Raw genomic sequence first — 26,950 nt, 5'->3', positions numbered from 1 at the left:
ATATATATATACATATATACATATATATATACATATATACATATATATATATACATATGTGTATATATATATATTTTAGGGAAAATTCCAGGCATACCTAAAAAAATAGAACAGATGTCCTCAACACCTAACTCCCATAATTATCAATATATGGCCAATCTTATTTCACCAATGATCCTCACTTCTTCCTCTTCCCAGAGTCTTTTGATGACATCCCTAGGCACCAAGTAATTTCATCAGGAGAGATTGTGTATGTACCTCTAAAAGATAAGAGACTGCGGGGCGCCTGGGTGGCTTAGCCGGTTAAGCATCCAGCCTCATCTCAGGTCATGATCTCACCACTCATGGGTTCAAGCCCCGCATTGGGTTCTGTGCTGACAGGTTGGAGCCTGGAGCCTGTTTCAGATTCTGTGTCTCCCTCTATCTCTGCCCCCCCCCCCCCCCCCCCCCCCCGCTCTCTTTCTCTCTTTCTCAAAAATAAACATTAAAAAATTTTTTTTTAAAGAGACTGCTCTCCTTCACCCTTCCCCACCATCAGTTGGTGAGAGCTTATCTTGAAGGCTCCTCACACAGATTTCAAGGTCAAGTCCAAACTCCTTACTGTGGCACATGGAGTTCTAGTTGGTCCTGCCCCCAGACCCCCGCTCCAGCCACACATGACTCGTGGCCCCCTGAAGCTCTGTTGCCTCTGCACCTGTTGCCCCTGCTGCCCGGATGTCCTTCTCCTCACCTCTTCCCCTGGCCAGCTACCTGCTGAAAGGCCAGTCCTGGCTTCTCCGAGAGCCCTCCTGTCTTCCCTGGACACCTGCGTCATCTCCACTGCAGACGGGGCACCTTCCCCCTACCAGACTGTGAGCTCCAGAGGGCAGGAATCCTGTCTAACTCTGAATCCCCAGAACTTAATACAGTGCCTGGAATGAGGTGGGTCTCGCGTTCGCAGAATGAAAGAGTGAATCAATTAAGAGACATTTCAGAGAAATAAGCGAAAGAGTACATTGCAGTGGAATGGACAGGGGAAGACCGGGGCAGAAGCAAGGGGTACAGCGGGGCTGACCATGCCACAGCTTCACGTGCGGAAGCCTAGGGAACGGCAATGGCTCTGGCAGAAACAGAGGAAACCTGGAAAGCAAGCTGGCTTTTGAGGGTGACAATGAAATGTTAAATTTTGTGTATGTGAAATGCAGCGTGCTGGCAAATACCCAACAGCACACGGTGACCTGGGGATAGAAAGATGAAGGGAAATACTGGCAGCGTAGTTGGAGGAGAGCATTAACACGGCAGAGAAAGGGCTTACAGAGAGTAAATGACACGTTCGAGAACATCATGGAACAGAATGGAATCCAGAAAGAGCCCCATGAGGGCCCGTCTGCATTCAGATGTATACACGGTGGCATGCTACCTGCCTTTCTTATTGGTGTGTTAGAGACACAGGTGGCCGTGCGTGTGTGGACACTAGAATTAAGGCAGCTAATACCTTAAATGAGTGGATAGTGCTTGGCACATAAAAAGCATTCAAGTCGTAGTTGATGATGATCATATTATTATTATTGTTTGGCCTTTGGTAAGTTGGGGTCTTTTTCAACCCTCTCCCTGTGGCCAGAGGGCTTTCTTTGTTCACAACCTTGCGGAAGCCATGACGATCTCTGTCCTCCCACTGGTAAGGGATCACAATAAAAGATTTCGATCCAGGAATCGTTTGTGGAGAGCTGGTAGCCAAAGTCACGAAAACCGCTGCACAGTTCGAGAAACCAGAGGGAGGAGAGAGAACTGTGGGATGAGTCTAAAGAGGCACTCACGGTCTGGGAGTAGTGACAGAGCGAACAAAGGACACGAGGGCCTCGGGCGGAGAAGCTGGAAGAGGGCTCTGGAGCAGAGGAGGTCCCGGAAGCTGGACAGGAGGGAGGCTGCTGCCAGGGCCCCCATTCGTAGGGTCAGAGCAGCAGGCCGGTCGAGAAGGATGAAGTCGGAACCAGCCCCCTGGGCCTGGCCGGGAAAGGGGCGCTGTGCGCAAGGTACCGAGTCTTCAGTGGCACGGAGCGCGGGTGATAAAAGTGAGCCATGGCTTTAGTTAATTCACTTGAAAGGGTTACAGGTTAAAGGACAGCAGGGACTTTGTTTTGTTTCCTAATAGGTGAACGGAGGACACTTGAAGGCAAAAGGAAGAGTTGGTAGAGAGGGAAAGACTGGGTCGGACAGGTAAGGTGTGGAGAAGGGAAGCAACGGGACTCATCCTGCAGGCAGAGGTGAGCCCGTTAGACTCAGACTGTAAATAGGGTAAGATAAGTGCAAGGGGTTTCAGGAAATTTCTGTAAATACACACAGTCTCTTGTGTTTTAGACACTCCTCCCAAACCCCACTGTCCCTCCCACCCTCCGGTGGAGATTTCAGACCCAGAGTCAGATGTAAAGGAACGAAGGGCCTCCAATCCCTTTTCGTCCATAACCTCTGTCTCGCTCTCGTGCTGCCCAATATGACAGCCACTAGCCACTTGTGATTAAATTTAAATATAATAAAATTAAAACTCAGCTCCTCACACAAGCCACATTTAAGTGTTGAATCACCTCAAATGGCCAGTGGCCACTGAATTGAGCAGCGCAGATAGAGAACATTTCTATCATTGCGGAAGGTTCTAGAGTCTTCGTGGTATTTCGCCTCTTCTCCCATCTCAGCAATGTTCAGCTCCCTCCACCTTATAAAAGGTCCATTTTGAGCCCTCAGACACCAACTATCCCAGGTCTTGGGGGGAAAAGACTACAGGTTGGCTATGGGAGCAGGTCTCTAGACTGTCTAGGACTGAGTTGCCCTGATCTTTTGTTAATCAGAGTCCCTTCAACCTCCAAGCATCCCCACAAGCTTGCACTTTCTGTCCTGTCTGCTCGGGGGGCAAATGGAGTCATGACAGAGGGGAAGACACCTTTTCTGACTGCAGAAGTTCACAGCAGTCCTGCCTGCTGCCCTCAACACTAGCAAAACTCTGGGTCTGCGCCTCCCTTTGCTTCATCCTCTTCCCACCATTCGAGTCCCACTGTCCCCAGCCCAGGACAAGCTGTCCTTCTTTTTGTGTTGCCCAGTGACAGACAAGCGGTGGCCAGGCGCCTCTGTACGTAGGGAGGTTTGCCACACAGGCTGGGGCGATGTCCCCCGGTCAGACAGGAGGAAGCAGAGGATGACGAGACTGGAAAGGCCCCAACCCTCTTCTAAGTCAACTTCTACGGGACAGGTGCGGTTATGGGTTACTTTGTCACTTAAAGGACAGGGGGCTTGGGAGAGGGAGCCGTGGGGGGAGGTACAAAAGGCACACTATCTCCAAGACTCATGAGGGCAGAGCCCGGGGCCCTTCATTCCCAGGAATGTTCCTGCACTTCTCTGCCTTGGCTGATGCCCTTTCCAAGATAGCATTCCTTTTACGGAAAACACAATGAACGGGGCCCGTGGATCTTCTTCCACGTAGAGGGAAGCTGGGCGAGTGCTGGACGTGGTTAGGGAGAGAGACGGCAGAACCCCTGTCAGGGAAACCTCCGCCCCAAGAGGCCGCCCCTGCCTGTCCCTTCTTTGGCTACTCTTCCTCTTGCTATTACTCTGGTCTGATCACTTTCTAGGATCAAACCGGAAGAAGCGAGGACGGAGTTCTAATTTGCGCACAGAGCATGGCATGCTTCAGTCTTCACACAAAAACAGCAAATAACCCTGCCTGTCAAAATTCTTCAAGGGACCGCCCCCCCCCCCCCCCCCCCCCCCCCCCCCCCGCCAGTGCTCACATGGGGCCTCAGGGCAATCTTCCCCGCAGATGCACAAGCACCCCCATCCGGCTTCCCTCGTCTCTGGGCAGGGGATCAACCTCGGTGCTCCTCACAAACCACATCTCCGATTTGCAGACCCTCAGAAAATCCCACTGACCCCAGGTGTGAGGGACGGGTGGCTGCACCCCAGGGTGACATCTGCGTCCTCCCATCCCACTCCCGACACACCCCATCCAACTATCTGTGTATTAGACAAGCTGGATAATCAAAGGAAGAAACTCATCTACTTCATCCAAAGGCCACTGGGCTGAAGAGAACTGCCTGGCAAGTTCCTGCCATGCAAGTCAAAGGAGCATCTTTCAACTCCTGCCTTGTCTGCCCAAGTCCCAGCGGCGCCCCTCCCCCAGCTATTCTGACCGGTTGCTCAGCAGTTCGTCTCCACTACTAGTAACTCAGGAGAAAGGTCTTATTTAAGCAGCCAGGGGGCCAGCCAAGTCAGAAGCAGCAACATGTCCTAAAATGGTCAAAGAAAACGCCACAGGTCTGGCTGCAGCTCAGCTCCTAAAGGAAGGGGCTAGAATCGGGCAGGGATGAGGAGTTTGACTTCCCCCGTTACCCCACCCCAAACCTCAATCCCCAGATTAACCCCCTTTCTGCTGACTACTTACCATTCCATAGGACCTCCAGCGTGTGGGGGGCCAGCGGGATAGCCTTGTTCTCTTTTAACACAGGGCTGACATAGGAAGCTAAGTAAGGGACCGAGGTCCAGATCTATTAAAGGAAAGGGGGTGGTGGTGAATGAACAAGACCAACCACACACGCACGCACGCACACACCAACTTGATCCTTAGGGCCCCGCTCTTATTTTCCCTCTCCTCATCACCTGCGTTCACTCCCAAGGCTCCTGCTGACCCCTGGGAGTGCTCCCTATGGAACCAGAGGCCATGGCTGTGTCCAGGGTGGAAGATGAGAACCACAGCACCCTGAGAGCCCCCAGCTATACTCTCTACCAATAGTTTGGAAGCCTCAGTGACAATGTTGAGCCTGCCTCTTCATTTGGAAAATGGGTCATCTAGGATAGATGAAACAAAGAACACTAAGTACCCACGATGCGACAGGCAATGTTTTAGGCGCTTAGCCCCCTCCCTAGGTCGCTCCATGCAGGGGTCCCTGCCCTGCCAACACCTGTTCACCTTGGCTGCATTAACGAGTCTCCAAGCATTGAGCAGGCCGAATCCATGCTGGTGGCTGTGGCTGAAGCCTGCCTCGTTGGTGACCCAATCTGCACGGCGATCCTCATACTGAGAGAAACAGAGATCCTGGTTAGTCCCTGGGACTTCCAAAGTGCAGCTGACCCTTGGGCGATTCAAGGGTTGGGGTACTGCCCCCTGCCCCCCAAAGTCGAAAATCCACATATAACTTTTGACTCCCTACAACTTAAGTCCTAAGAGCCTACTATTGACTGGATGCTTTACCAACAACACAAACAGTTGGTTAGCACATTTCATACATGTATTATGTATTGTATTCGTACAGTGAAGTCAGCCGGAGAAGAGAAAATGTTATCAAGAAAACCACAAGGAGGAGAAAATACATTTACTGTGGATCCACACATTCAGACCCATGCTGTTCAAGGGTCAACTATAATGTCAACAACCTAATTCTGGTTTCCTTGCTCGCCCTGCTGGCTGACCCGGTCCAGACTCTCCCACCAGGGCTACTAAGAATGGATTCCCCAAGGAAGGCTGGGACAAAAGGTCAGAGCCCCATGATGTCACCACCTCCATAGCTTGCTTCTAGAGAGGGAGCCAGGAGTCACCGGCCCTGGAATAAGGGAGCACAGCCAGGGTGCTCCTGTGCAGGTGAAACAGCACAGGCAGAATAGGTACGGATGAGTTGAGGCCTAGGATCTTGATGGGGTCCCCACGCCTGTTCTAGACACAGGCAACTCTGAAAAGCACCGGGCACCTCACCTGTGGGACATTTAGAGTCTGAAGCCTCCTGATCCCTGCAAGTCCTTGGAAGCAGAACCCTGGGGAAGGCTGGGCCGGGCCACGGCTCCGGCTGCTAGGGTCTCACCTGGGTGGCTGTGAAGACAACGATGTGCTGGACGTCACGCCAGGTGAGACAGGGCCGCACCTGTAGCATCAGGGCTATCATGCCTGCCGCCAGAGGGGCTGCAGCCGAGGTCCCTGTGTGGCCCTCGGTGCAGCCTGTGCCCTTCTGAAGGTCCCAGTCAGTGGTCACCTGGGAAGCGGATTGGGGGGTGGGGGGGACTGGGTTAGACACGGAGTTCACAGGTGCTGTGGAGAGAGGGGCAGGGGACGGGGCCTCGGAGGAAGGCTCTCAGGTCGGCCCTGGCTCTGTGAGAGCTGAGTCTTTGACCAGAGGGAGGCCCACTAGCGGGTCAGGATAAAGGAAGATCCCTCATCACCCGAGGCCCCGCGGGACAAGCTCTGGAGAGCTGAGAAAAGAAGGCAGTTTACAGGGCTACTCGGGAGGGTCCGGCTGTGGGCAGAGAGGAGACGGAGGTGTGGGAGAGGCCTTATGTGCAGAGGACGGTTTCCTGATTCCGGCTCCTCTAATAACTGTGTCCCGAATCCCCTAGCCTGGGCCTCCAACCCCCTCAACCAAGCTAGACAGAGGAAGTGGCCCGGGGGGATGGGGGGGGGGGCGGGCGGGCTCCCGGGCCCCAGCTGGAGCTGGGACAGCAGTGACGGCACCATTCAAGGAAATCCAACTTGGCAGCCCGGCGATAGGGGTTGGAGTGACATCAGTGCGAACAAAGGGAATGTGTTCCCAGGGAGAGGGAACTGTGCCCTCGCCCACCCTGTGAGCTCAGCGAGGGCTTAGTGTCTACACTGCCTGCCCGCCCTGCTGCTCTGGACCTGGTGCCTCAGTATGGTTCCCATGAGTCCCCCCCACCCCACGCCCCCACCCCCCCCCACTCTACCTGTGGTTCTCAGGGGGAGGTGACAGTGGGGGACGGGAAGGAGAGTTGCCTGGCGGGGAGAGATGGCATCCAGTTCTTTTCATGCTCCGATCAACCCTGGAACCACAACGGGTTTGCCTAAACCTGCTCCACTATGTGGCACTTTGGATGTGGCACGTGGTGCTGATGTTAAGACTTGAGAGTTTTTTTTCTTCCAGGCTTCTCTCTGGGTCAGACACCAGGGAGGTAACTTCTGCCAAGAGCTACCCTTTCTCCATTGTACTCACTGCTTCCCTCCCAGCTGCTACAGCAGCTGCCAAGAGATGTGATTTTCACTCAGACACTGTGCGCTCCCAGGAGAAAAAGGAAAAAACCCTCCAAGCTGTGGTCTCAATGAGATGGGGAAGGCTGGTCTGTGCCAGGGAGCAGACTGATTTTTTTTCCCTGTTAAGGAAAAGGCGTCACCGGGACAGTCTCGTTGTAGCTGGGAGGGCTGGGAACAGGCCTAGGTTGGCGGGAGCCCTGGGAAGCCATAGGAAAGTCCAGGGATGCACCCCGGCCAGCCATAGGGTGGGCAGTGCATGCCCCATGCTCTGTTCTCAGGAAGACCGCTCCTCTGAGCTGGTCACTGAACAGAAACTGGCAACGCGGGGTTTCCAAGGAAGGACATCCAAAAGCTGGGAACTTGGATAAGCAAACTCTCATTTCACCTCTGGACAAATCACAGTTCGGATGGAAGGTGGGGGTGGGGGTAAGAGGTGGAGCTGAGTTAGGGAACGGCCAGAGCAGCAAAGCCAGAATGGCACCCATGCTGGTGACGCCTCCTTGGGAGTGGGTTCCCTAGAGTTCCACCAGGGTTCCCTCTTCCTCTTCCTCCTCTCCCAGCCTGGCCTGGCTGGAGTGCCCTCTGAACCCAGACCCCTGTCTGCTGGGCAAAGGATCTCTTAGGTTTTCATTTCGACCCATTCCCTCCACCTTCCTCCCTGGGCGGGGGTGGGAAGCTGAGGTCCCCTGGCACAGGGCCTTGGAACCATGTGTTGACCAGAAGTCACTTACTGGCAAAACAAAATTTCAGTTTTGGAAAACGAATCTGACCCAGCAGGAAGACAAAGCAGCCCAATTCCCAGTGGCCCCAGAGAGACCTCCGTACCTGGGCTGCTGGAGAAATGTAATACCCCCGGGCTCCAGCCCAGCTCTTCCCCATCCCCACATTGCTCTATTCTGGGCAGCGGGGACAGGCAGAGAGCTGTAGAGTCACAATCCAGAGACCTGACCCCAACCTGCTGGGATGGAGCTAAGCCAGTGGGAAGCAGGCATCAGACTCTGAATTCTTTAAAAGCTTCCCACAGCCTGAGAAGCTCCACTGCCCGGCTCCAATCTCTTGTGTGATACGGCTCCAATTCTAGCTCTAAGGAAAGAACTATTTCTTGGGCTGACTGAGACATTTCCCGGACTCCTTTTCCTGCCCATCCCATCAAGACAACTGCTAGCTTTACTCCTGATGAGGAATGTGACCAGAACTCACAGTATTTACATAAGGGCTGAAGAGTAATGGAACGAAGGGTTTTTTCCTAAGCCCAGAGAAATTAGCCAAAGCCCAAATTCTACCAAAGGAAGACACTGCACATGAGTTCTTTAATCAGTGTGATGCTTAGTCGTTCCTATAACAAAATATATATTTGTAAGTTAAACTTTTAAAGATAAAGGCCATTTACAGATCTGTTTAGAGTCTTCGGCTCTGATTTTTCCAACAGTGGCATGCCCTCTGAGATCCGTATCTGCTAAGAGGAGGAACGTAAGGGATGGGGCAGGGAAGCGGGGACACGAGGAGACCTGGCTGTGCTGCCTGAGGGAAGTGTCGTGGGACGGGGGTGGGAAGCGCGGGCCCAGGAGGCACTCACGATGCTCCGGAGCATCTTGTCCCCACCACTGAAGGTGACCGCCAGCATGGAGGCACACTCTTCCGCATAGAAAGGCATCCGGCCCTCCTCGTCCACGGCACCTGGGGAGGAGAGGAGGGGGAGCGGGAGCTGAGTTATCATCTGGGAGGCTGTCCTGAGTTTCAGAAATGATCTCAGTGGCCCAAGTGCCTCAGAGTGCCCACGCTCGTCACCTGAAGAGGCAACCTCAAGTGGCAGAGGGTATTCTGTGCCCTAAGACCCTTCTTTCCATAGGTTCCGGGGTAAAACGGGGGGGAGTGCCACCTCTATACGGACTCATCCGTTCACACACTCATTTTGCTCAATGCTTATTAATTATCTACTGCAGGTCACATGCTGTGAGGGGCACTGGGGTCACAAGGAAAAAGTCACAGTCTTGATCTCAAGGAGCCTGAGGTCAGGGAAGAAGTCAGGTAAGTAAATAAATGCAACGGGACAGCAGATGCTATGGTGGGGAGCACAGGTACGAGGCATTTAATCCAGACTAGAGGGGGTCAGGGAAGGCTTCAAGCAGGAGGCAAGTGGCTCATGGGAAGAGGCTGGAGCAGAGGCCTAACCAGATGATGGGCTGAAAGTTTCCCGGAGTATGGTGTCTACTAAGGACGTCCTGAGATCCTGTGAGAACAGGGATAGTCCCTCCTAACTAACTATGTGAGCCTGAAGAGAAGACTGTGCTTGGACAGTTAGACAGACACACAGAAGCCAGGGCGCCCCGAAACACACAACCCGCTCACCACTGAGGGCTACGCACACTCCAAAACACACAACCCCCTCACCACTGAGGCACACCCCCCCAAAAATACACAATTCCCTCACCACTGACTGATACACATGCCAAAATGCACAATCTCCTCACCACGGAGCCCCACACACACTGAAACGGAGTCCCCTCCCCACCGAGCGACACACACACACGCACTCACACACATGCACGCATAACCACCAGGCCGCTACCTATGGTGACGGTGTAGATGGAGTTGGCATAGCCATCATAGTTGCAGTTGTCGTTGTGCTGGCCACCGTTCCCGCTGGCTACCACAAAGATGCTCCCAAAGCCCCGGCGGCCAGCAATCACCCCATGTTGCAAGGCAGCCTGAGGAGCAAAACCATGCTGGGATCAGCTGAGGAACTCCTAGGAAGACCTCTACCCTCCATACCAATTGCCTCCTCCCCTCCTAGAAAGAAATGCGAAAAAAGCCCAAAGGCACTGGGGCATGGGAGAAGGAGATTTAAAGAGGGTTACGAGAAGGGGAGGAAGACGTCAGCTGAACAACGGTCTGAAGGATATACACCGTTTATCAGATAGGGCGGGGCCGGAAGTGGGGCGCTGAGCCCCAAATCACAGGGAAACAACTCAAAGCACTGTTCCACTTCTCTAAGAACCAGGGTCCCCCAAGCACCCCCACCTCCAGGTTACGAGTGTTCTCCCAAAAGGAGGTGGGAGGGCTGGGTGATGTGAGTCTGGCACCACACATGGGGGTGGGGTGGGAAAGGGGGCGACCCGTAGTAGTTCTAGGACCTGAGTCGAGAGGGTGTCCTAGGTCTATCTTCATGCACTTCACTTACCTTTCCAAGCTGATGGGGGCCATCCACTGTCTTCCCGTCATCATCTGGTCCCCAGCTGTTGAGAAATACCCAGAGGGGAGAGCCAGAGCCACACCACGGCTGCCCACCCAGGTCTCAACTGACCACACCCCCGGCCTGGCCTCTTCATCTTCTCCCAAGTGCTCCAGGCCATGACTGCCATGATCACAGGACATAGGGTTCAAGGATTCAGCCCTCACTCCAAGGTGGAAAACAGAAGTATGCAATAAGGCTCTTTTTTCCCTTGGAAACTTTCTCAGTTTAGGACTGCTTTAACCTGCCCCTGAAAATCCTTTCTCAGGTCCTCAGGAGCAGGACACAATACATATTAGTAGTGGGGGACGGGGGCCACCCATCTCCTGATGTAGAGCTCTAATACCAGGCTGACGGGAGAGCACCCACAAAAGAAGTACTCAATCTGTGTGGGTTCTTGGGTCTGAGGAGTTCTCGATTCCTTCTCTAAGAGAAATGTACGCTGAGGATGATGTCATACATTTAAGGGAGGTACTGGGCAGGGGAACAGGTGCTGTCATTGCCATGAGGGCAGCCCAACTTCAGTTCCCCCTTAGGCGGGAACTCAGCCTCTGCCCCCTCCGCAACCATAACCATAATCTGAAGCTGCACGTGCATTTACGTGCGTAGGGCAGCGGGGCTGGTGCCGGGCATTTGGCACGGCTGTGGTTGGAGAGGAGGCCTCGTGAGCTTATTAAACAAAATGAACATGCGCCAGAATGCAGCACTCCTCATATGGCAACCTGATTCCTGGGGAGACACGGGGCTTAGGACTGAGGAAGGACCCAGTGGCCAGGGATCTGGAGAAATCCGAGTGATGGGACTTCTGGGTCGAACCCTGTAAGAGGCCCCTGGCTGGGACCTGGCCGAGCCAGCCCATCTTGCTGTTCTTTTGTTGGAGGATCCGTGCCAGGTGCCGAAGCCTCACGCCCTCACCGTGTTCCTGGCTTACCTGCAGCTGTAGATGTCGTTGATCTGATAGTGTTTGTTGAACGCCACAGCCTCCATGCTGTCTGTGAGGGGTCCATCCAGCACCCGGATACCTAGGCAGCGAAGGCCACATCAGCTCCTCAGTCTTGATGGCCCCCTAGACGGGGAGCAGCGTGGTGGGAGCCACACGTGGAGACTTACTTTTCCCTCTGAGCGCTCCTGTATCTCTCAATTTTTATACCATGTGTATGGACCACGGTGGTTTTTAACATAATGCTACATCTTAGATTTTAAGGATCACGGGGTCTGGTGGGAAGAGCCTGGGCCAGAGTGTAGGTAGCTAAGTTCCCTTACTTGCGTTCTTAATCATGTAAAACAGCAGTGCGACGCTTGACACATAGAAGGTGTTCAAGAAAAGGTACTCATTACCATTACTACTCCGTGGATGCCTAATCTCACCCTCTCAAATGGGGCGGGTCACATCCCGGCGACCATGTAAGGAAAATGGAGCTTTCAGAAGGGACTTGGTCCCTGAAGTTTCTGGCTCGCTCTGTCGCCTCATTTATGGAGAGAGTTGCTGACCTCTGCTGGCGTGTAAGAGGAAAACAGTCACTCTATTCAGTGTGTAGTTTCCAAGCATTTACGAGGAGGAGTCATGGGGAGGGCTTCCCCATGTACACCCTTTGCGTTCTGCTCTGATGGACAAAGGCTGAGAGGAGGAGCCTTAGAACCATCCCCAGTGGGGGCCAGCGCTGCTCCGCTCTCTTGAAAGGAGGGAGAGCAGACAGAGACCATCAGAAGGGATGACAGTTGGAGAGCTGGGCGATAGCAGAGGAGTCTCCACAGACATTAAGGGTCAAGGAGGAAGGGCAGGGTCAAGGGTACTTGGGAAATTATGAAGATACAAATATAACCCAGATAAGGAAAAGGAGTTACCATTACAGTGAGTCGGGTCATTTGATGGGACATAACCACGAACAGAAAAAGGGGGCAGGCCATGGAGTGGCTGGGGCTCGAAGTCTCCATCCCACATTGAGACCACTCTCACTTTTATCTGTTGTAGACGATAGGGTTTGTGGCTAACAGCATGTCTGAGACACCACGGCACTGACAAAACCCAATGAACTCACGTGTCCCACAGACACATATCATAAGCTTCCCTTTGCCCTGTGCTACGTGTGTCAACAGTGGGATCAACGTGGTTCAGAATCTGGGGGAGGGGCAGGCAGGGGATGAAGACGGTCCCGCAGGAGAGGCCCATGAGGCCGGAGTGGCAGGTACCTGCTATACGGCTCCCATACGCCACTCCCACGGCACAGAAGCTGTTGTTGGGCACTGCGGCGATCTCGCCCGCACACCTCGTGCCGTGGTGATTGCCGTTCTCCACGTCTGGGTGTGGCATAGGGTCAGGGTCGTTGGAGTTGAGATCATAGCTGCCCTCGGGGCTCTGAAACATGGCAGGGGCGACATGGTCATTCACAGGCTTTAAGGGGTCAGGCCCTGGAACTCAAGGAGAGAGGAGACCTGGGGAAACTGGGACTTTGGGGCTCCGAGCCAGCACAACAAGCCTGTCTGTCTCTCTCTGCAAACGACCCAGGCTATAGGCACGAGATAGGACACGTGGGGCAAAACTGAAAGTGCCACAGGGCTCAGGGAACTTCCTTCTCATCCGTGGTGGAAATGGGTCTGGGAGACTGCTCCACGGCTTGGGAAACCCAGGTAAAAGAGATCTAGGGCTACCTGAAGACCAGGCTAGAGAGGAAGGTGCTCAGAACTCGTGTGGAGAGGGAAGTTGCCAACAGGGACCGCTCCTTACTGCCCAGGGCAGGGAGCAGCAAGCGGAACCAGGAAGTGCCACCCAGAGTCCTGTCCCTGGGTCTTAATTGCCAGACTGGAATGCCGGCTGGGGGCAAGGGGAAGCTCAGCCGTCCCATCTCCCGGGCCCTTTTGTGTGGCCCAGTGACCCGGAAGAAAGGGAACCAGACTAAGGCAACATCAAGAAGGAGGTAAGACACGGGGGTCGGAGAGGTTGTCCCAGGGCCACTCACATAGTTGGGTGCGATGTCCTGGATGGTGTGCTCCACTCCGTCATCCACGACCACCACAGTGACCCCTCGCCCGGTTACATTGCGTTCCCACACACCTGTCACGTTGATGTCCCTGCCGGGGCTCCGCCGGTTATTCTGTAGGAGACACAGGGTCAGGAGCTATTCTCAGAGCCTTGGGAGGCCAGTGACACACAGCATAGCTCACAGACAAGCAGGCTAGCAGCCCCTTTTCACGCTTGGCCACCCTCAAAGAGCCAGACAGAGGTCGTAGACCGATAGGTCTAGTGAGGATAGACGGACAAGTGAGGGCTTTGCCACAACCTAGCTCCCTGGGAAAGCTTGGCGTCATTCACGGGTGGTAGAAGTGAAATGTGGCAAAGTTAAGGGTTGGACGATACAATTATTATGCCATATAATATATATTTTCCTGGGCACCTACGCGGCTCAGTCGCTTCAGCATCCGACTCTCGATGCCAGCTCAGGTCACGATCTCACTGTCTGCGAGTTTGGGCCCCATGTCGGGCTCTGCGCTGACAGCGCTTGGGATTCTCTCTCTCCCTCTCTCTCTGTCCCTCCCCTACTCACACTCTCTCTCTAAATAACTAAACTTAAAAAACATATATACATATATATACCATTTTATTAACATCACATAACATGCTACGAAGTATTTATCATGTGTCTGACACACATATATTAATTCACTTCTCCTAACCATAACTCCACAAGGTAGGTACTGTTACAGTCTCCACTTTACAGAGGGGGAAACTGAGGCAGAGAGCGGTTTAAGCGGCTTGCTCAAAGGCGTGTGTCGGTGAGTGGCGGAGCTGGATCAGACTCCAGGCAGCCTGGTCCCAGAACCCACACCCTGACCTCTGCAGCCCACTGGCTCCCCAGAAGTGAGTGCAGGGAAGGCGAAGCCCACAGCTGTGTCTCCTCAGGCAAAGGATGGGGGGCGACCGAAGAGTAACACAGTCAAAAGCCCGCCAACGAACGGAAGACCCAGAACATATCCACCGGAGAGCCGAAAACGGCAGGGCTGGACTCACCAGGTGCCACTGCTGTGGGTACTTGGGGTCATTGAAGTGGACGCTGCGCTTGGCCCGCTTGAGCAGCCTCTGCTCCGAGTGCCAGCGCACAGCTTCGTGCCCGGATAACACGGTTTCCGCCTGCTGCCGGGCGGCCTCCGCCTGCTGCTGCCCAGCCGGCTGGACGAAGAGGTAGTAGCCGCGGAGCTCCCCGACGCGCCCAGCATTCAGCAGTCCCGCCGCCTGGGCCAAGGCGTCTGCCTGCTGCTCCAGGGTCTCTTCCTCCCCTCCCAGGCTGTCCAGATGCACGGCCCAGCTTAGCCCCCCCAGACCCTGGGCTCTAGGCCCATCGGCCCCTGCCAGGCCCATGACCCAGGGAACCAGGAAGAAGAGCCCGGCTAACTCCAGCCAGAGGCAGGTGGGCAGGCCCGGGGGGGCATCCAAGTGTGGCACCTTCTGCCTCCCCTTCGGCATCAGAGCAGAAGGCTGCAAACAAACAGAAAGGACATCAGAGACACCTGCAGGAATCTGCAGGCAGGCCAAGCCATCGATGTATTACACCTAGAAATCCCCAATCCACTCCTTTTTTAATTACTTGATCCTCTCGTTTTATTCACACTTATTCCTGAGCAACAGGGATAAGCCCTCAGGGGGGGTGTGGGCCAGTGCCAACCCCAGGGGATACCTCCACGGCATGATGGGCCAATCGCCATCTCACCAGATAATCAAATAGAATGTCCAATTGCTAACGGGCAACGCACTGCTCTTTGCCACTGTTGCCGTGAAAAGGGCTTAGAAGTCATATCGCTCCCATAGGTTACTGGCAGGATCATGACTGCTCTTAGAAGAGACCTGCCTCCCTTTAGAGGGGACATAAATCTTTCCCCAGCTGACATCTCATCCGGTTGTCCTCAGGGCCGACTCCCCACAATGGTGCCCCAATCCTACCTGGACTCTATGTGAGGTTGAGCTCCTGGTCTGGCTGACCACCTCACACTCATTTTGTGCAAATGGAGAAAAGGCATCACTTTCACTGAGTGGTGCTGGCTCTGAGCACAGACTGCAGACCTGTGGGCCCCAAGAAAAGAAGAAATGGTGTCCTCCCAAACCCAGGGGAGCAAGCAGAGGCTAGCCATGAACTCCAGGACCTGTGACCAAGGGAACTGGCCAATGATCGAGTATCATTTTCAGGGATCTCAAGTTGGCTGCAGACTGGCAAAGAACTGGCCAAGTCAGTACAGAACCCAGAAGCCCTACTTCTTGTCCTAACCATCATGCCACCCTCTTTTCTTTGGCCCCCAGAGGCCTAGAAGAGGGCTTGAACTATTGCCAAAACACCCTCATCGAGAAGCAGGGAGTACTGCTTCCTAGTAGTCTAGGTGGTAGCTAACTTCCTGATTTCTGTATCTCTGACAGAGGCCAGGGGAAGTAAGAGTAGGCAGGAAGCAGTGGAAATGGGGAAAACCGGACAGTGTGAGCGAAACTGAACAGGTGTAAAAAGCAAGTGGGCAACCGGGCAACCGGGAAGGAAGAAATGATTGGAAAGTAGCACTAAGGGGCTATACCCTTACGGACTAGCTCGGCAGGCTGGTTTGGAAGTGAGGGCTGAACACCAAACCCGGGGCTGGCACCCATGGTTTGATTTCAGAAGGGCCGAATTTAGAACTGGTGGGCAACTGTGGGGACAGGCACAGGTGGGTGGGCAGCAGAACATGTGCATGCCCACGGGTGACTGGGCTCCTTCAGAATCATCTGCTCTGTACTCGTGTCACCCCGAGGCAGGGCTTAGTACCCACACACACACCCAAATGGATCCAACTCAAAACATTACAGAAAAATAGGTATTTTACCGAAGTCTCTTTGGAAAGGAAGAAGGGAACTTACGCCACCTAACTTTTCCCTCCAAAAATCTGCATTCCACATTTCATTCCTCCTAGCCCTGCGGCAGCCTCCACTGTCCCAACATAATCAGATGCCTTTCCCACACATGACTAAGTAAAACAAAGTCTTGCCAGATAGCCAGATTATGCCCCACTTAGGTAGGCCCCTTCAGTCTCCTAGATCCCATTGATTTCCGGAAGAGAAGAGAAACCTGGCCACCACTTCCTCCTTCTTTCTGGCAGAGCAGTACCATCTCCTACTTCCACCCCAGGTTTCTGGGAAAGGAATCTTAAATCCCCCCTTGAAAGCAGAGCACAACCTCACCCAACTGCTTTGTGCATCTTTACAGTTCTTGGGTGCCAAGGGTGAAAAGAAAGAACACGGGCAGCCCAGAGTCCAGGAAAGAGTCTGTCTCAAGAGGCTGTCCTCCTCCTCGTGCCTCTACACCCGCTTCCTAGAAATCAGGCTGCGTCTACGATCAGTTTCACTGACTTCCCTCTGCCCCGTGCAATGTGTCCCCCTCCTCAGAGGGACCCGTACTACCCTGGAATCGGGACCCTACCGCCCCGTCTCCCGGCGCTGCCCCAAGCAGGGACTGAGGACGCCCTCGGTGCAGCCCCCTCGTCCTCGGACGAGGACGAGCCCCCCAGCTCTGGGCTGCCCGGACTTGCCAGGCCCCGCCCCCACCGAGTGCCCAACTCACCGGCTCGGCCGCAGCTGCTGCCGCCGCCCGCCTGCGGAAACTCGCGGCTTCCCCGGAGCCCGGGGAGCCAGTGACAGTAGCATCACTTCCGCCCGGCGGTGCAGCCAATCAGCGGCGAGGCCCCGGCCCGGCCGAGCGGCCCGGAGCAACCGGCGCTAGGGGGCCGGCCGCTCCGGGCATCCTCCGCCAGGAGAGGAGCGTGTGGGCGCGGTGGGCTCAGCTCGCCTGGCCCCACCGCCCCGAGCTGTCGGGGCGTCCTCCACAGGGGCACTGCCCGGAGGGACCGTCTTGCCCTTCATGGCGTCCTCTGGAAAGGGAATCTCGGTTTTGACCTTTACAAACACCTCGTTCCTCTTCTCTCTCTGATCGCCATGGCCCCGACTCTCTCTGGGACCTTTCCAGAGGGGCTCCTCCCTCCGCCGGGTCTCCTTCCTTCTCGCGGTCGCCTCACTCTTCCTCCCCGCGCCCCGGGAGAGTCCACTTGTATCTTAGGGGGCTTCCGCGGAGTCCGCGGCGCTCGCACGGCGCCAGCGCTGGCCGCTAGGGGGCGCCGTCGGGGGCGGCGCGGTGCCGCCGCAGCCGCTCCTCTCTGGGCCGGGCCTCGCCCGCTCCGCTCGCGCCGCCGGAAGTGGGAGGTGCCGCGCGCGGGCCGGCGCTCGACCCCTCCCCCCGAGGCTCGGCCGCCCCCTCCCCCCGCTCCGCCCGCTCAGGTGCGTCCCGTCCCTCCCCCCCTTGCCTCCCGGGGGCGCGGCGCGGGAGGTGTGTGCGGGACGGGCAGGCGAGGAGGGGGGCTGCGACGCCGGGGGCCCGGGCAGGGGCGGGGGGTCGAGGCGGGGGGCGTGGAGGGGGCCGTGCGGACGGGGCCCGGGGTCCCGGCCTTAGGAGGGGGCCGGCGCTGGGCTCGCGGTGGGGGGCCCGAGGCAGAGGTGCGGGGGTCTCCGGCTCCAGGAAGCGGCGGGCTTAGCGGTCTCCGGTTGAAGCGGCCGTGGTCGCCCGGCGCCGCTTCCCCCATTGTCCCCTTCGCGGCCGTGCCCCGTCCTCCCCCGAGCCCCCGTGGCTCCCGGCGTCGCCGCCTCACTGGCGGCCGCCGCAGGATTCCCTTGACACGTTCGACTTCCCACCCCGCGCTGTAGCCTGCAGCGCGCGGTACCTGCCCTGCTCCCCCTTGGGCTCCGGCCGCGGAGTTGCCCGGAGGACCCGTGCCCTGCGCTCTCGTTTACCGGGCACCGAGGACCCGCGACCCCGGGCTCTGTTGGGGCAGGCTGTTTGCACCCGAGGGTGCAGTAATGGCGATTTGGGCCCGTTCTCGCCTAGGAGCTTTGTATAATGGGGGAAACTGAGGCACACAGGGTCCCCGGCCTGTGACTCAAGTGTTGATAAAGCCCAGTCTCCATACTTGCCCTGTGCGCGCTTGAAAGTGCCGGCGGGGGTGGGGTGGGGTGGGGGAATACCTGTGATGCTATTAAAATAAAAACAGGGATTTAAACTAACCCTATGTTACACCCCCTAGCCGCCCCCCTTACATTCTCCTACCCCGCCCCCCCACCTTTGTCTTCACTATAGAGGGCCACGAGTTTGTCCTGCCTCACAAAGGATGACCTTTTGATCCAAAAAGGGCATCAGTCCTGGTTCTCTGACTTGGATTACCCTGTTTTCCAGCTTCTCTTTTCCTGGGTAGAGTAACCAAGATTCTTGTACTTTTTTGTACCCTTGTAGTAACTTTCAAGAGTCTGTATTTTTCTCAGTGAGTGGTTCTGAAACATTTCCCATCTGTGGGGAGCACACTGACAGTAAAAGCTGCTCGGATTGCCCGATACAGTATTGCTGTTTTTCCTCGCACACTCAACACCTCCAAAAAACTTCACTTAAATTAATGAAGAATGCTTTTAATGACTTAAAAAGTGTAAGATGTTATCGATTGTTAGGCCCCAAGTACGTTCTTTGTAAATAATACTACGTTAAGGTAGGCATGTGGACCATTTGGAAAATTCTCACAGACTAGGCTGTTTTTAAATCACCGTATTTCTGCCAAAAGTGAAAAAGCTTTGTACAGACTCCTATTTATATAAATGTGGTGATTGCCGAGGATCGATGTCCACGGGGGCCTATTGTGGCCAAAAGGATCTTTTAAAACCCTGCTACAGAAAACTCTGAAGCCTTATTTTCTTCTGGGACCCAACTTTTTCTTTGTGTTTCTTTTCCTGGGACTCTATTGTATGGATGTTCTGCAGGGTAGGGGGGGGGGAGATACACTTGTTTTAACAGTTTGGAAACTTGTAGCCTGTAATTTGTTTCTGAAGGTACAGAGCATGATGGCGGCGGCGTCTGAGGTAGCTGGTGTGGTGTCCAATGCCCCCAGTCCTCCAGAATCCTCTTCTAGTTTATGTGCTTCCAAATCAGACGAAGGTCTCCCAGACGGTCTAAGGTAATGTGTGCATACCTGACTGGGAAGGTTTCATTTGGGAGAAGGGCTTCTGAGATGGCTTCTTAGAGAGGCAGAGCTGGGCTTTCCTCTTTTTGGCTCCAGTGGCCCTGCACTAGGTTAAGCACGTCCATATGTGTATTTAGGGTACCTAACACAGCACCTGGTGGCCCTCGGCAGGCATGCTAAATATTTGTTGAGCAGATAGGTTAGAATACAGGGGATCAGACTTTTCCGAAAATGCAAATTTTTCACCACCCTACTTTACGTGGACTTTATGTTCATTTAATTATGTGTGTGTGTGATATATTATACCTATGTGTATATCTATCTTTTATACCTATATGTTTTGTTATAGTTGTATACATTATGTTATCATGTATCATACTGGTATATTTGTATATGTCTTCTGTCTTACGTAGAGATATAGATATGTACACATGTACATACATAAGGCACGCATATATCCATACACGCACAAATAGACGTATACGTATATCATCTACAGATAAATAGATTGCTTTGTCAGTGTGGCTTACTGCTGTGCGTAGATATTCTGCCTTCCATCTAAACTCTTGAGGGCTGGAGCTATGATTGCAACCTAGCATCTTAGAGCGCTTAACGCATAGTTACGCACAGTGTTGTACTAAATTGTATATTTCACCTCAACTCTAATTTTTTAGCATACCTAGGACCTAATATAATGGATAATACTGTACTAACAGTTTTATATGTATTAACACAGTTAATCCTCCCAACAGGAGGTGCTGATATTATTATTCCCACTTACAGGTGAGGAAACTGAGACACAGAGAGGTAACTTGCCCAGGGTCGCCAACAAGGAGTCAGGGTTTGAACCCAGGCCCGTCTGACTCCATAGTACTTAATAAATACTGGTTTACGTGAAGAGAGATTTGTTAGCGAAGGGGTAGTGGGGGCAACTGCTAAGTAAGCCTAACCATGAACTTGGATCTTCATTTTATAAGTAGAATCAGCCACATACTACTAGGAGTAATACTAGCAGCTGAGGTTTATTGAATATTTACTGTGCCAGGCTCTGTACTCAATACTTTCACACGCATGATTGCCTGCCATCCTCACAATAATCCTATTAGGAGGGTAAGATTTCTGGTTTACAAATGAATTGAAGTAACTTGCCCAGAGTCACACAACCAGTAAATAGCAGAGTCAGGATTTACACCCAAGATATACTGGACTATATGCCCAAATTAATAACTGTCTTCCCCCCTCCTCCACTCCCTCAGGTAACTCTCAGGAAGGAATCAGCTAGAAGTGTTTATAAAGGTTTTCATATCCCAAGATCTCTCAGTTTTATTTTGAACAGCCTGTACCTATTGAGAAAGGAAGGCACTGTGACATAAAGCCTCAGTCGATGCTGGCTTGGGGTACTTACAGGCGTCAGTTGACAGAATCAGTTTTTTAAAAAAGAAGGGGCAAGGAAATTTAGCGTAGATGTCATCATTCCTTGGTGAGAGACTTACTGTTCTGAATGTGAGATGTCATCATAAATCCGTTTTAAAGATCTCTTCAAAAAGCAATGCATTAAATGGCCACGACAAACGATAAAACAACTATCCCAGTGTTGTATGCGTGTGTACTTGTCTGGGGTAAAATTTCTACTGACAGCTTCAGTATGGGATTCAAAATTGTCTTTGCCCCAGACAACTTGAAGTGAAGATGCTATGTTCTGGAAAATTCTCGAAGAACCTAAGAAGTGGTTCTGGTCAAAGATCTATATAAGGAATTTGAAAATTGTTTTTGGGACATGTGAGAGTGGAACATTTTTAAGTTAGTATTTTATTTATTAGAACATTACGTGTAACTAAGTTTGTACATGTAACTGAATGAAATAATGACGAGCATTAGGCTGTTTTATCGACGTTCCCCGAAGTTATTCAAATGGGATCTCAGAAATTTTTGGATCTTCAGAGTCATTTATGTGTGTTTATTGACCATCACTGGACGGTAAAGGTCTGTCTCCACAGCCCAGGTTCTTAACCACCTATCTAACCAGGATGAAAATTGCTGGACAAAGACTAAGTTCCATTTCTTTCTGATGATTTTGGGGGGCTTGTGTAGCCTAGCTTTGTTCTTCTAGTCGTTATGTTAAAGGTTTTATGTATTTAATCCTCCTTAAGGTTGGGTGAAGAGAGAAACTTTTTGTCTTATGTCTTTGATAGCCCCAAAGACCCTGCACAGAAGCACAAGAACTCACCTCTGTCGAGTGTAAGTAGCCAAACGATAACCAAGGAGAATAACAGAAATGTCCATTTGGAACACCCAGAGCAGAATCCTGGTTCATCAGCAGGTGATACTTCAGCAGCGCACCGGGCGGTTTTAGGAGAAAACTTGCTAGCCACAGCCCTTTGTCTTTCTGGCGGTGGGTCTCAGTCTGATTTGAAGGACGTGGCCAACACAGCAGGAGAGGAGGGGGACACGTGCCTCCAGGAGAGCCTCCATCGTGTCACTCGGTCTCTTAAGGCAGGGTGCCATACAAAGCAGCTTGCCTCCGGGAGTTGTTCTGAAGACAGATCCCCACAAGCCTCCATCCTAAAGGAAGGTAGCAGGGACACAGGCTTGGATTTCCGACCTGTAGTGCCTCCAGCAAATGGGGTTGAAGGAGTCAGAGTGGATCAGGATGATGATCAGGATAGCGCTTCCCTGAAGCTTTCTCAAAACATTGCCGTACAGGTCAAGTATCAAGTTTCTATTACTAAAATGGAATTCGGGCTCTTTATTTGTTTACATATTTATCGAGGGTAGGAGACCTTTCTTCATAGGTGGCGGAGAACTATTCCGTCTCGTTTTTTTATCGGCAGCTATCGTACGATTTTCACACAGTGCCGTGTGAGGACATCCTTCCGGTGTTCAATAAATAATAAAGCCAGGAGCCAGTGTCTAATCATGGCAACTAGGAACTTTGTGACCTACATATAATCTCTTCCGCTGATTAATCGATCACAGTAGGTCATTAGCGTTCATATTTCCCATCTTTGTCCTTACAGGAGGAATCCTCGTGAATTCTCTGACCTCCATCTTAAGAACATTGCATCCTGCCTCCTAGTGATTGGTGTCTTTGTTGTAGGAGGAAGGATGGGCACAATAAGTTTAGGGGGCAAAATTCTTATGTCACACTCGAGGCTGTCTGTCAGTTCTTGGGTTTTGTTCAGGTTATTCTGTGGGATGGGTGTTCAATGCAGTATAGAGGCCAATGTCTCCTTGCCAGACCTGCGGTTTTCTCGTTAGGAAGCCGATAAGGGGAAAGCAAAAAAGATTAGCTTCTTAGTTACTTGTGGCAGATTTCTAGGTAAAATTACTAAAGAGTAATTCTGCCTTTTAAAATGTCTCTGAGTATTTCTGAATGTGATTCTTTCTTTCTTTATAGACTGACTTTAAGACGGCTGATTCAGAGGTAAACACAGATCAAGATATTGAAAAGAATCTGGTAAGTACTTAAAACAGTCACTGTGAATATATGAGACCATTAACTCAGACTATCTTGAGTCCTATCATCTCAGTTAGAAATGGTGCAGGAATCTCCTTTTAAAATCCCTGATGGATGGTTAGCTAACTTCTATTTGATCACTTTCAGAGATGGGAAACATTACTCATAAAGCAGCTGATTGTATTATTGTATTTGAGAAATAGCTCTTTTTTGTTGTTTATTTATTTATTTATTTTGAGAGAGAGAGAGCGAGCGAGCGAGCAGGGGAGGGGCAGAGAAAGAGGGAGAGAGGGGATCTCAAGCTGTCTCTGCGCTGTCAGCACAGAGCCTGATGCGGGGCTTGATCTCACAAACTGTGAAATCATGACCTGAGCTGAAATGGAGGGTCAGACGCTTAAGTGACCGAGCCAGCCCCGGCACTCCTCTGATTGTCAGGGTCTGTTCTGAGGTGAGGACAGACCCTCTAACACTGCTTGTTAGAGTGTTCTCTTGAGCTCTGTAGAGTAAATCCAAACTCCCCTTTGCTTGTTTGCTCTATGTATACTTGAAGTGTTTTTTATACCTCTTCCCTTCCCCCCTCAAGTCTGAATCTTTCCAGAAAAAAACATCTCCAGACATTTTTAACGTTCTTCTTTTCTTCATGGGATACATTTTCCAGCCCTTCCGTCACCCTGCTTACTTTTCCACAGGGACATGTTCCATCTTGTCAGTGCTTTGAAAATGTGATCCTAAGAGCTAAATGCAATAATCCAAATACAGAAGAAGTAATTCACAGCACAGTGGGATTCTCGTTCTCTTTCGTGCCAGACGCTATTTCTTAAGCTTACCTGTGGCAGTCTCCTCACCTTTTGAGCTTTCCATAAAACATCTGTCAGGTCTTTTTCTGGTGTATTATTGAGTCATATCTTCCCTTTTTATTCCTGGTAATTGGTTTTTTAAAACCTCAAGAGCTGCCCGTGAATCGTTGTGAAAATGGTCTCTTTGAACTATCCCTGGCATTTTGTGGCAAAAACTTCCCTTCCGTACAAGTGTACGGATATCAAAATACGCATTTTTCAAGACGAAGGGTGAGGCTGGGAAAGGCGCCCTAGCATTGGAAGAGGTCTTAGGGTAATATGTGTTAGCTGAGTGAGGAAAAAAGAGGAAAAGTGCTTGCAGCAACCAACTAGATAAGAAAGTGGATATTTAGTCAAGCTGAAGAAACTGAAGGGCAGATGGAAGGAAGTTATGGGAGCGCGTTAACCAGATGAAGCGAGTAGAGTTTTTAGATAGAGAGTAACAACTTAGGCATTATTCATAAGAGGCGGGTAAGGAGACCCTACAGATGACCAAGCTGATGCAGGTGTCCTGGGGGAAAACTGAGCTAGAAGAGAGGCTCCAGGGAAAGCGGGTAGAGTTCGCCGTTTCTTGAGCACTTATTCTAAGCACTTTCATCCAGAGTATTTATTTTGTCCCCACTATACAACAGTTCCGGTGTCTATAGCAATCCAAGGGACCAGCTAAGTTATACAGAAGCTTTAGCATCAGTCTGAAGCAGGAGCAGAAACCATGAAGCCATTGGGCCCAAAGAGGCCTGGAGTTACATTTTGCGTGGCTGTATTCTTTCGGGTGGTGGTGTGGCCCATGTGCTTTTAAAAAGGCAGTGGAGCTAGGCATTAAGGAGGGCACTTGTTGGGATGAACGCTGGGTATTTTATGTAAGTGATGAATCACTGGGTTCTACTCCTGAAGCCAGTACTGCACTGTATGTTAACTAACTTGAATTTAAATAAATACGTTAAAAGAAAAGAAAAAAGGCGACCATTATTTTCTCTGGGCCAAAAAGCCTCAAGCTTAGTGGTTGTTCACAATTAAGGAATGATGAAAAATTTATATGCTTTGACCCATTTATCCCACTTATTTGAATTTATTCTCTCCAAATAACTAAAAGTTCAGTAGAAGGCAAGAGCTATGTAGCCAATGGTATTCATTTGTTTTTGTTTTTGTTTTTAATGGAAACAACCAACCCTTGAAAATGAACTATACGCAACGCGGAAAATACCTCTGATATAATATTGAATGAATTAAGGCAAATGCAAACCATCTACATGATAACAACAACAACCATGGAAAAATATGCCTGCAAATGGCCTCATACAGATAGTGTCTTCCTGGAAAGAGAGAGGTCACAGCAGGAGACTCTTCTATTGGTAAACATTAAACAAATCAGGAGATCAAAGTGTGGGGAGCTGCAGAGGGGTAGAAGCGGAGGTGCGTCTGTTCATTCTGTGTTGTCTACGGAGCGGCCAGTGCAAGTGCTGTCGAGGACCTCCCTCCACCCACTCACGTTTCCCAGCCTCAGTCACTGGTGTAAACCGTTGTGATATTTGTCATGGCTACCTGTGTTTTTATCCTGTTTATCTTTTTATTGAAAAAAAAAAGTTCTTTCATATTATTTTTGAAAAAGAGAGAGAAAGAGAGTATGAGCAGGGGAGGGGCAGAGAGAGAGGGAGACAGGATCCGAAATGGGCTCTGTGCTGACAGCAGACAGCCCGATGGCAGGACTCGAACTTGCCAACTGTGAGATCATGACCTGAGTGCAAGTCGGATGCTCAACGGGCTGAGCCACCCAGGCGCCCCATTATTCTGCTTTCCTTAATGATGTTCTCGGAATTGACTTTAAATGTGATCTTTCTTTTTACCTGGTTGCATCTTAAGTAATAGTGATGTTGTGTTAGTTACATTTTTAATGCATATTGAAATCAATATAAAACTATTTTTAAAAAGCAGTGGAGCTAGGCAGGTGTTAACCTTGGTGGCAATACAAGAAACTTGGCTCCTGTTTTATTTGTTTCCCTTTTTGTGCATTTATGGTAATGTCCCACTGCCTGCACTTGGAATTGTAACTTCTGATCCTTGGAACCAATTATCCACCAATGAAGCAAAGTAACTTTGGCCTCTTACAAAGATGATTTGGATCGAGTAGTTTACTATGTACCTTTCAGTTCTCTGGGTGCATAAATAGTATGTACCTTCAGCCTTCTTGCCATGAAACTGGTGGGTTTTTTTGCCATCCTGAGTTGTTCTAAATATGCATTGTGGACAGAGAAGGTACCACAAAGAAATAAAGGGAAAGAGCTGTGGTTAAAAAAGAAAAGATTCCTCTTATCTACCAGTTGCATATTCGTCCTTAACCTTTCTTTAACTTTTCTTGGGTTAAAGTCCTCTTCCAGAATGTAGTTGATTTTTTTGTTTGTTTGTTTTTGAGAGAGAGGGCGCAGGTGAGTGAGGGGCAGAGAGAGAGTCCTACTAGGGGCAGAGAGAGAAAGAGAGGATCGGGGCTCACCTGAGATGGGGCTTGGGCTCACCCAATATGGAGCTTGAACTCACAAACATTATGACCTGAGCCAAAGTCAGATGCTTAACGAACGGAGCCACCCAGGTGCCCCCAAAATGTTTTGAAGACATTAATTCTCATCTCAGAAAAATGTATCTCCCTCCCTCACTCCAATTTCAGGGAGTTCAGAGATCCCTGAGGCCCAGCCACAGACCTCCGGTTCAGAATCCCTGTAACTGTGTGACAGTGAGGCGTCATCTGAGGAGCCTTAGTCATGTTTCAGCACCTGGACTAAGGACTAGCTCATCACAAAGCTAAAGTTCCATCTTGAGGGCTTATTTTTTATTATCACAATGTGATACGTTTTCCTTCATTCCTTTCTTTTCTTTTTAATTTTTTAAAGTGTTTTATTTATTTTTGGGGGAGAGACAGAGTGCAAGTGGGGGAGGGGCAGAGAGAGAGAGACACACACACACACACACACACAGAATCTGAAGCAGGCTCCAGGCCCTGAGCTGTCAGCACAGAGCCTGGTGTGGGGCTCGAACTCACAAACCATGAGATCATGACCTGAGCCGAAGTCAGGCGCTTAACCGACTGAGCCACCCAGACGCCCCTCCTTCATTCACTTCTAAAACCTGTCTTTTCTTTGAAAATAATTATCTTTTTCTTTTTAATTTTTTTACCATTTATTTTATTTTTAAAAAAATTTTTTAACATTTATTCGTTTTTGAGAGACACAGAGAGACAGAGTGTGAATGGGGGAAGGGCAGAGAGAGAGGGAGACACAGAATCCGAAGCAGGGTCCAGGCTCTGAGCTGTCAGCAGAGAGCCTGATGCAGGGCTCAACCCATGAACCTCCACAAGATCATGCCCTGAGCTGAAGTCAGATGCTTAACTGATTGAGCTAGCCGGTGCCCAAAAATAGTTATCTTTTAATGAACAAGTT

The 26,950-nt window shown here is 51.4% G+C and overlaps 2 protein-coding genes across 6 annotated transcripts in view; one reads left to right on the top strand and one right to left on the bottom strand.

Annotated features, from left to right (window-relative positions):
* The window catches only part of PCSK7 (proprotein convertase subtilisin/kexin type 7), a 26,051-nt gene extending 9,125 nt beyond the window's left edge, over nt 1-16,926 (bottom strand). For both annotated transcript variants that reach the window (XM_049621144.1, XM_049621150.1), the window contains exons 1-12: nt 16,799-16,926; nt 15,163-15,282; nt 14,236-14,700; nt 13,187-13,321; nt 12,420-12,585; nt 11,161-11,251; nt 10,179-10,233; nt 9,567-9,705; nt 8,574-8,674; nt 5,820-5,987; nt 4,934-5,041; nt 4,409-4,511 (exon numbers count right to left, since the gene is read on the bottom strand). In XM_049621144.1, the coding sequence (XP_049477101.1) occupies nt 4,409-4,511; nt 4,934-5,041; nt 5,820-5,987; nt 8,574-8,674; nt 9,567-9,705; nt 10,179-10,233; nt 11,161-11,251; nt 12,420-12,585; nt 13,187-13,321; nt 14,236-14,688 (1,519 nt within the window). In that variant the 5' untranslated portion in view covers nt 14,689-14,700; nt 15,163-15,282; nt 16,799-16,926. The remainder of the gene's footprint in view (nt 1-4,408; nt 4,512-4,933; nt 5,042-5,819; nt 5,988-8,573; nt 8,675-9,566; nt 9,706-10,178; nt 10,234-11,160; nt 11,252-12,419; nt 12,586-13,186; nt 13,322-14,235; nt 14,701-15,162; nt 15,283-16,798) is intronic.
* Nucleotides 16,927-17,074: 148 nt separating this feature from the next.
* Nucleotides 17,075-26,950, top strand: part of RNF214 (ring finger protein 214) — a 47,198-nt gene continuing 37,322 nt past the window's right edge. The window contains exons 1-4 of one of the 4 annotated variants that reach the window (XM_049621120.1): nt 17,075-17,508; nt 19,099-19,223; nt 21,422-21,467; nt 22,627-22,686. In XM_049621120.1, the coding sequence (XP_049477077.1) occupies nt 17,170-17,508; nt 19,099-19,223; nt 21,422-21,467; nt 22,627-22,686 (570 nt within the window). In that variant the 5' untranslated portion in view covers nt 17,075-17,169. Of the gene's footprint in view, nt 17,558-18,285; nt 18,473-19,098; nt 19,224-21,421; nt 21,933-22,626; nt 22,687-26,950 lie in introns of those variants that run through there. The other 3 variants (XM_049621106.1, XM_049621129.1, XM_049621112.1) reach the window with 3 other exon arrangements.

This window comes from Panthera uncia, chromosome D1, assembly GCF_023721935.1.
Source record: "Panthera uncia isolate 11264 chromosome D1, Puncia_PCG_1.0, whole genome shotgun sequence".
Taxonomy (NCBI): Eukaryota; Metazoa; Chordata; class Mammalia; order Carnivora; family Felidae; genus Panthera; species Panthera uncia.
Note: the sequence above shows the minus strand (reverse complement) of the source record. Positions and strands in the feature narration are given on the sequence as shown.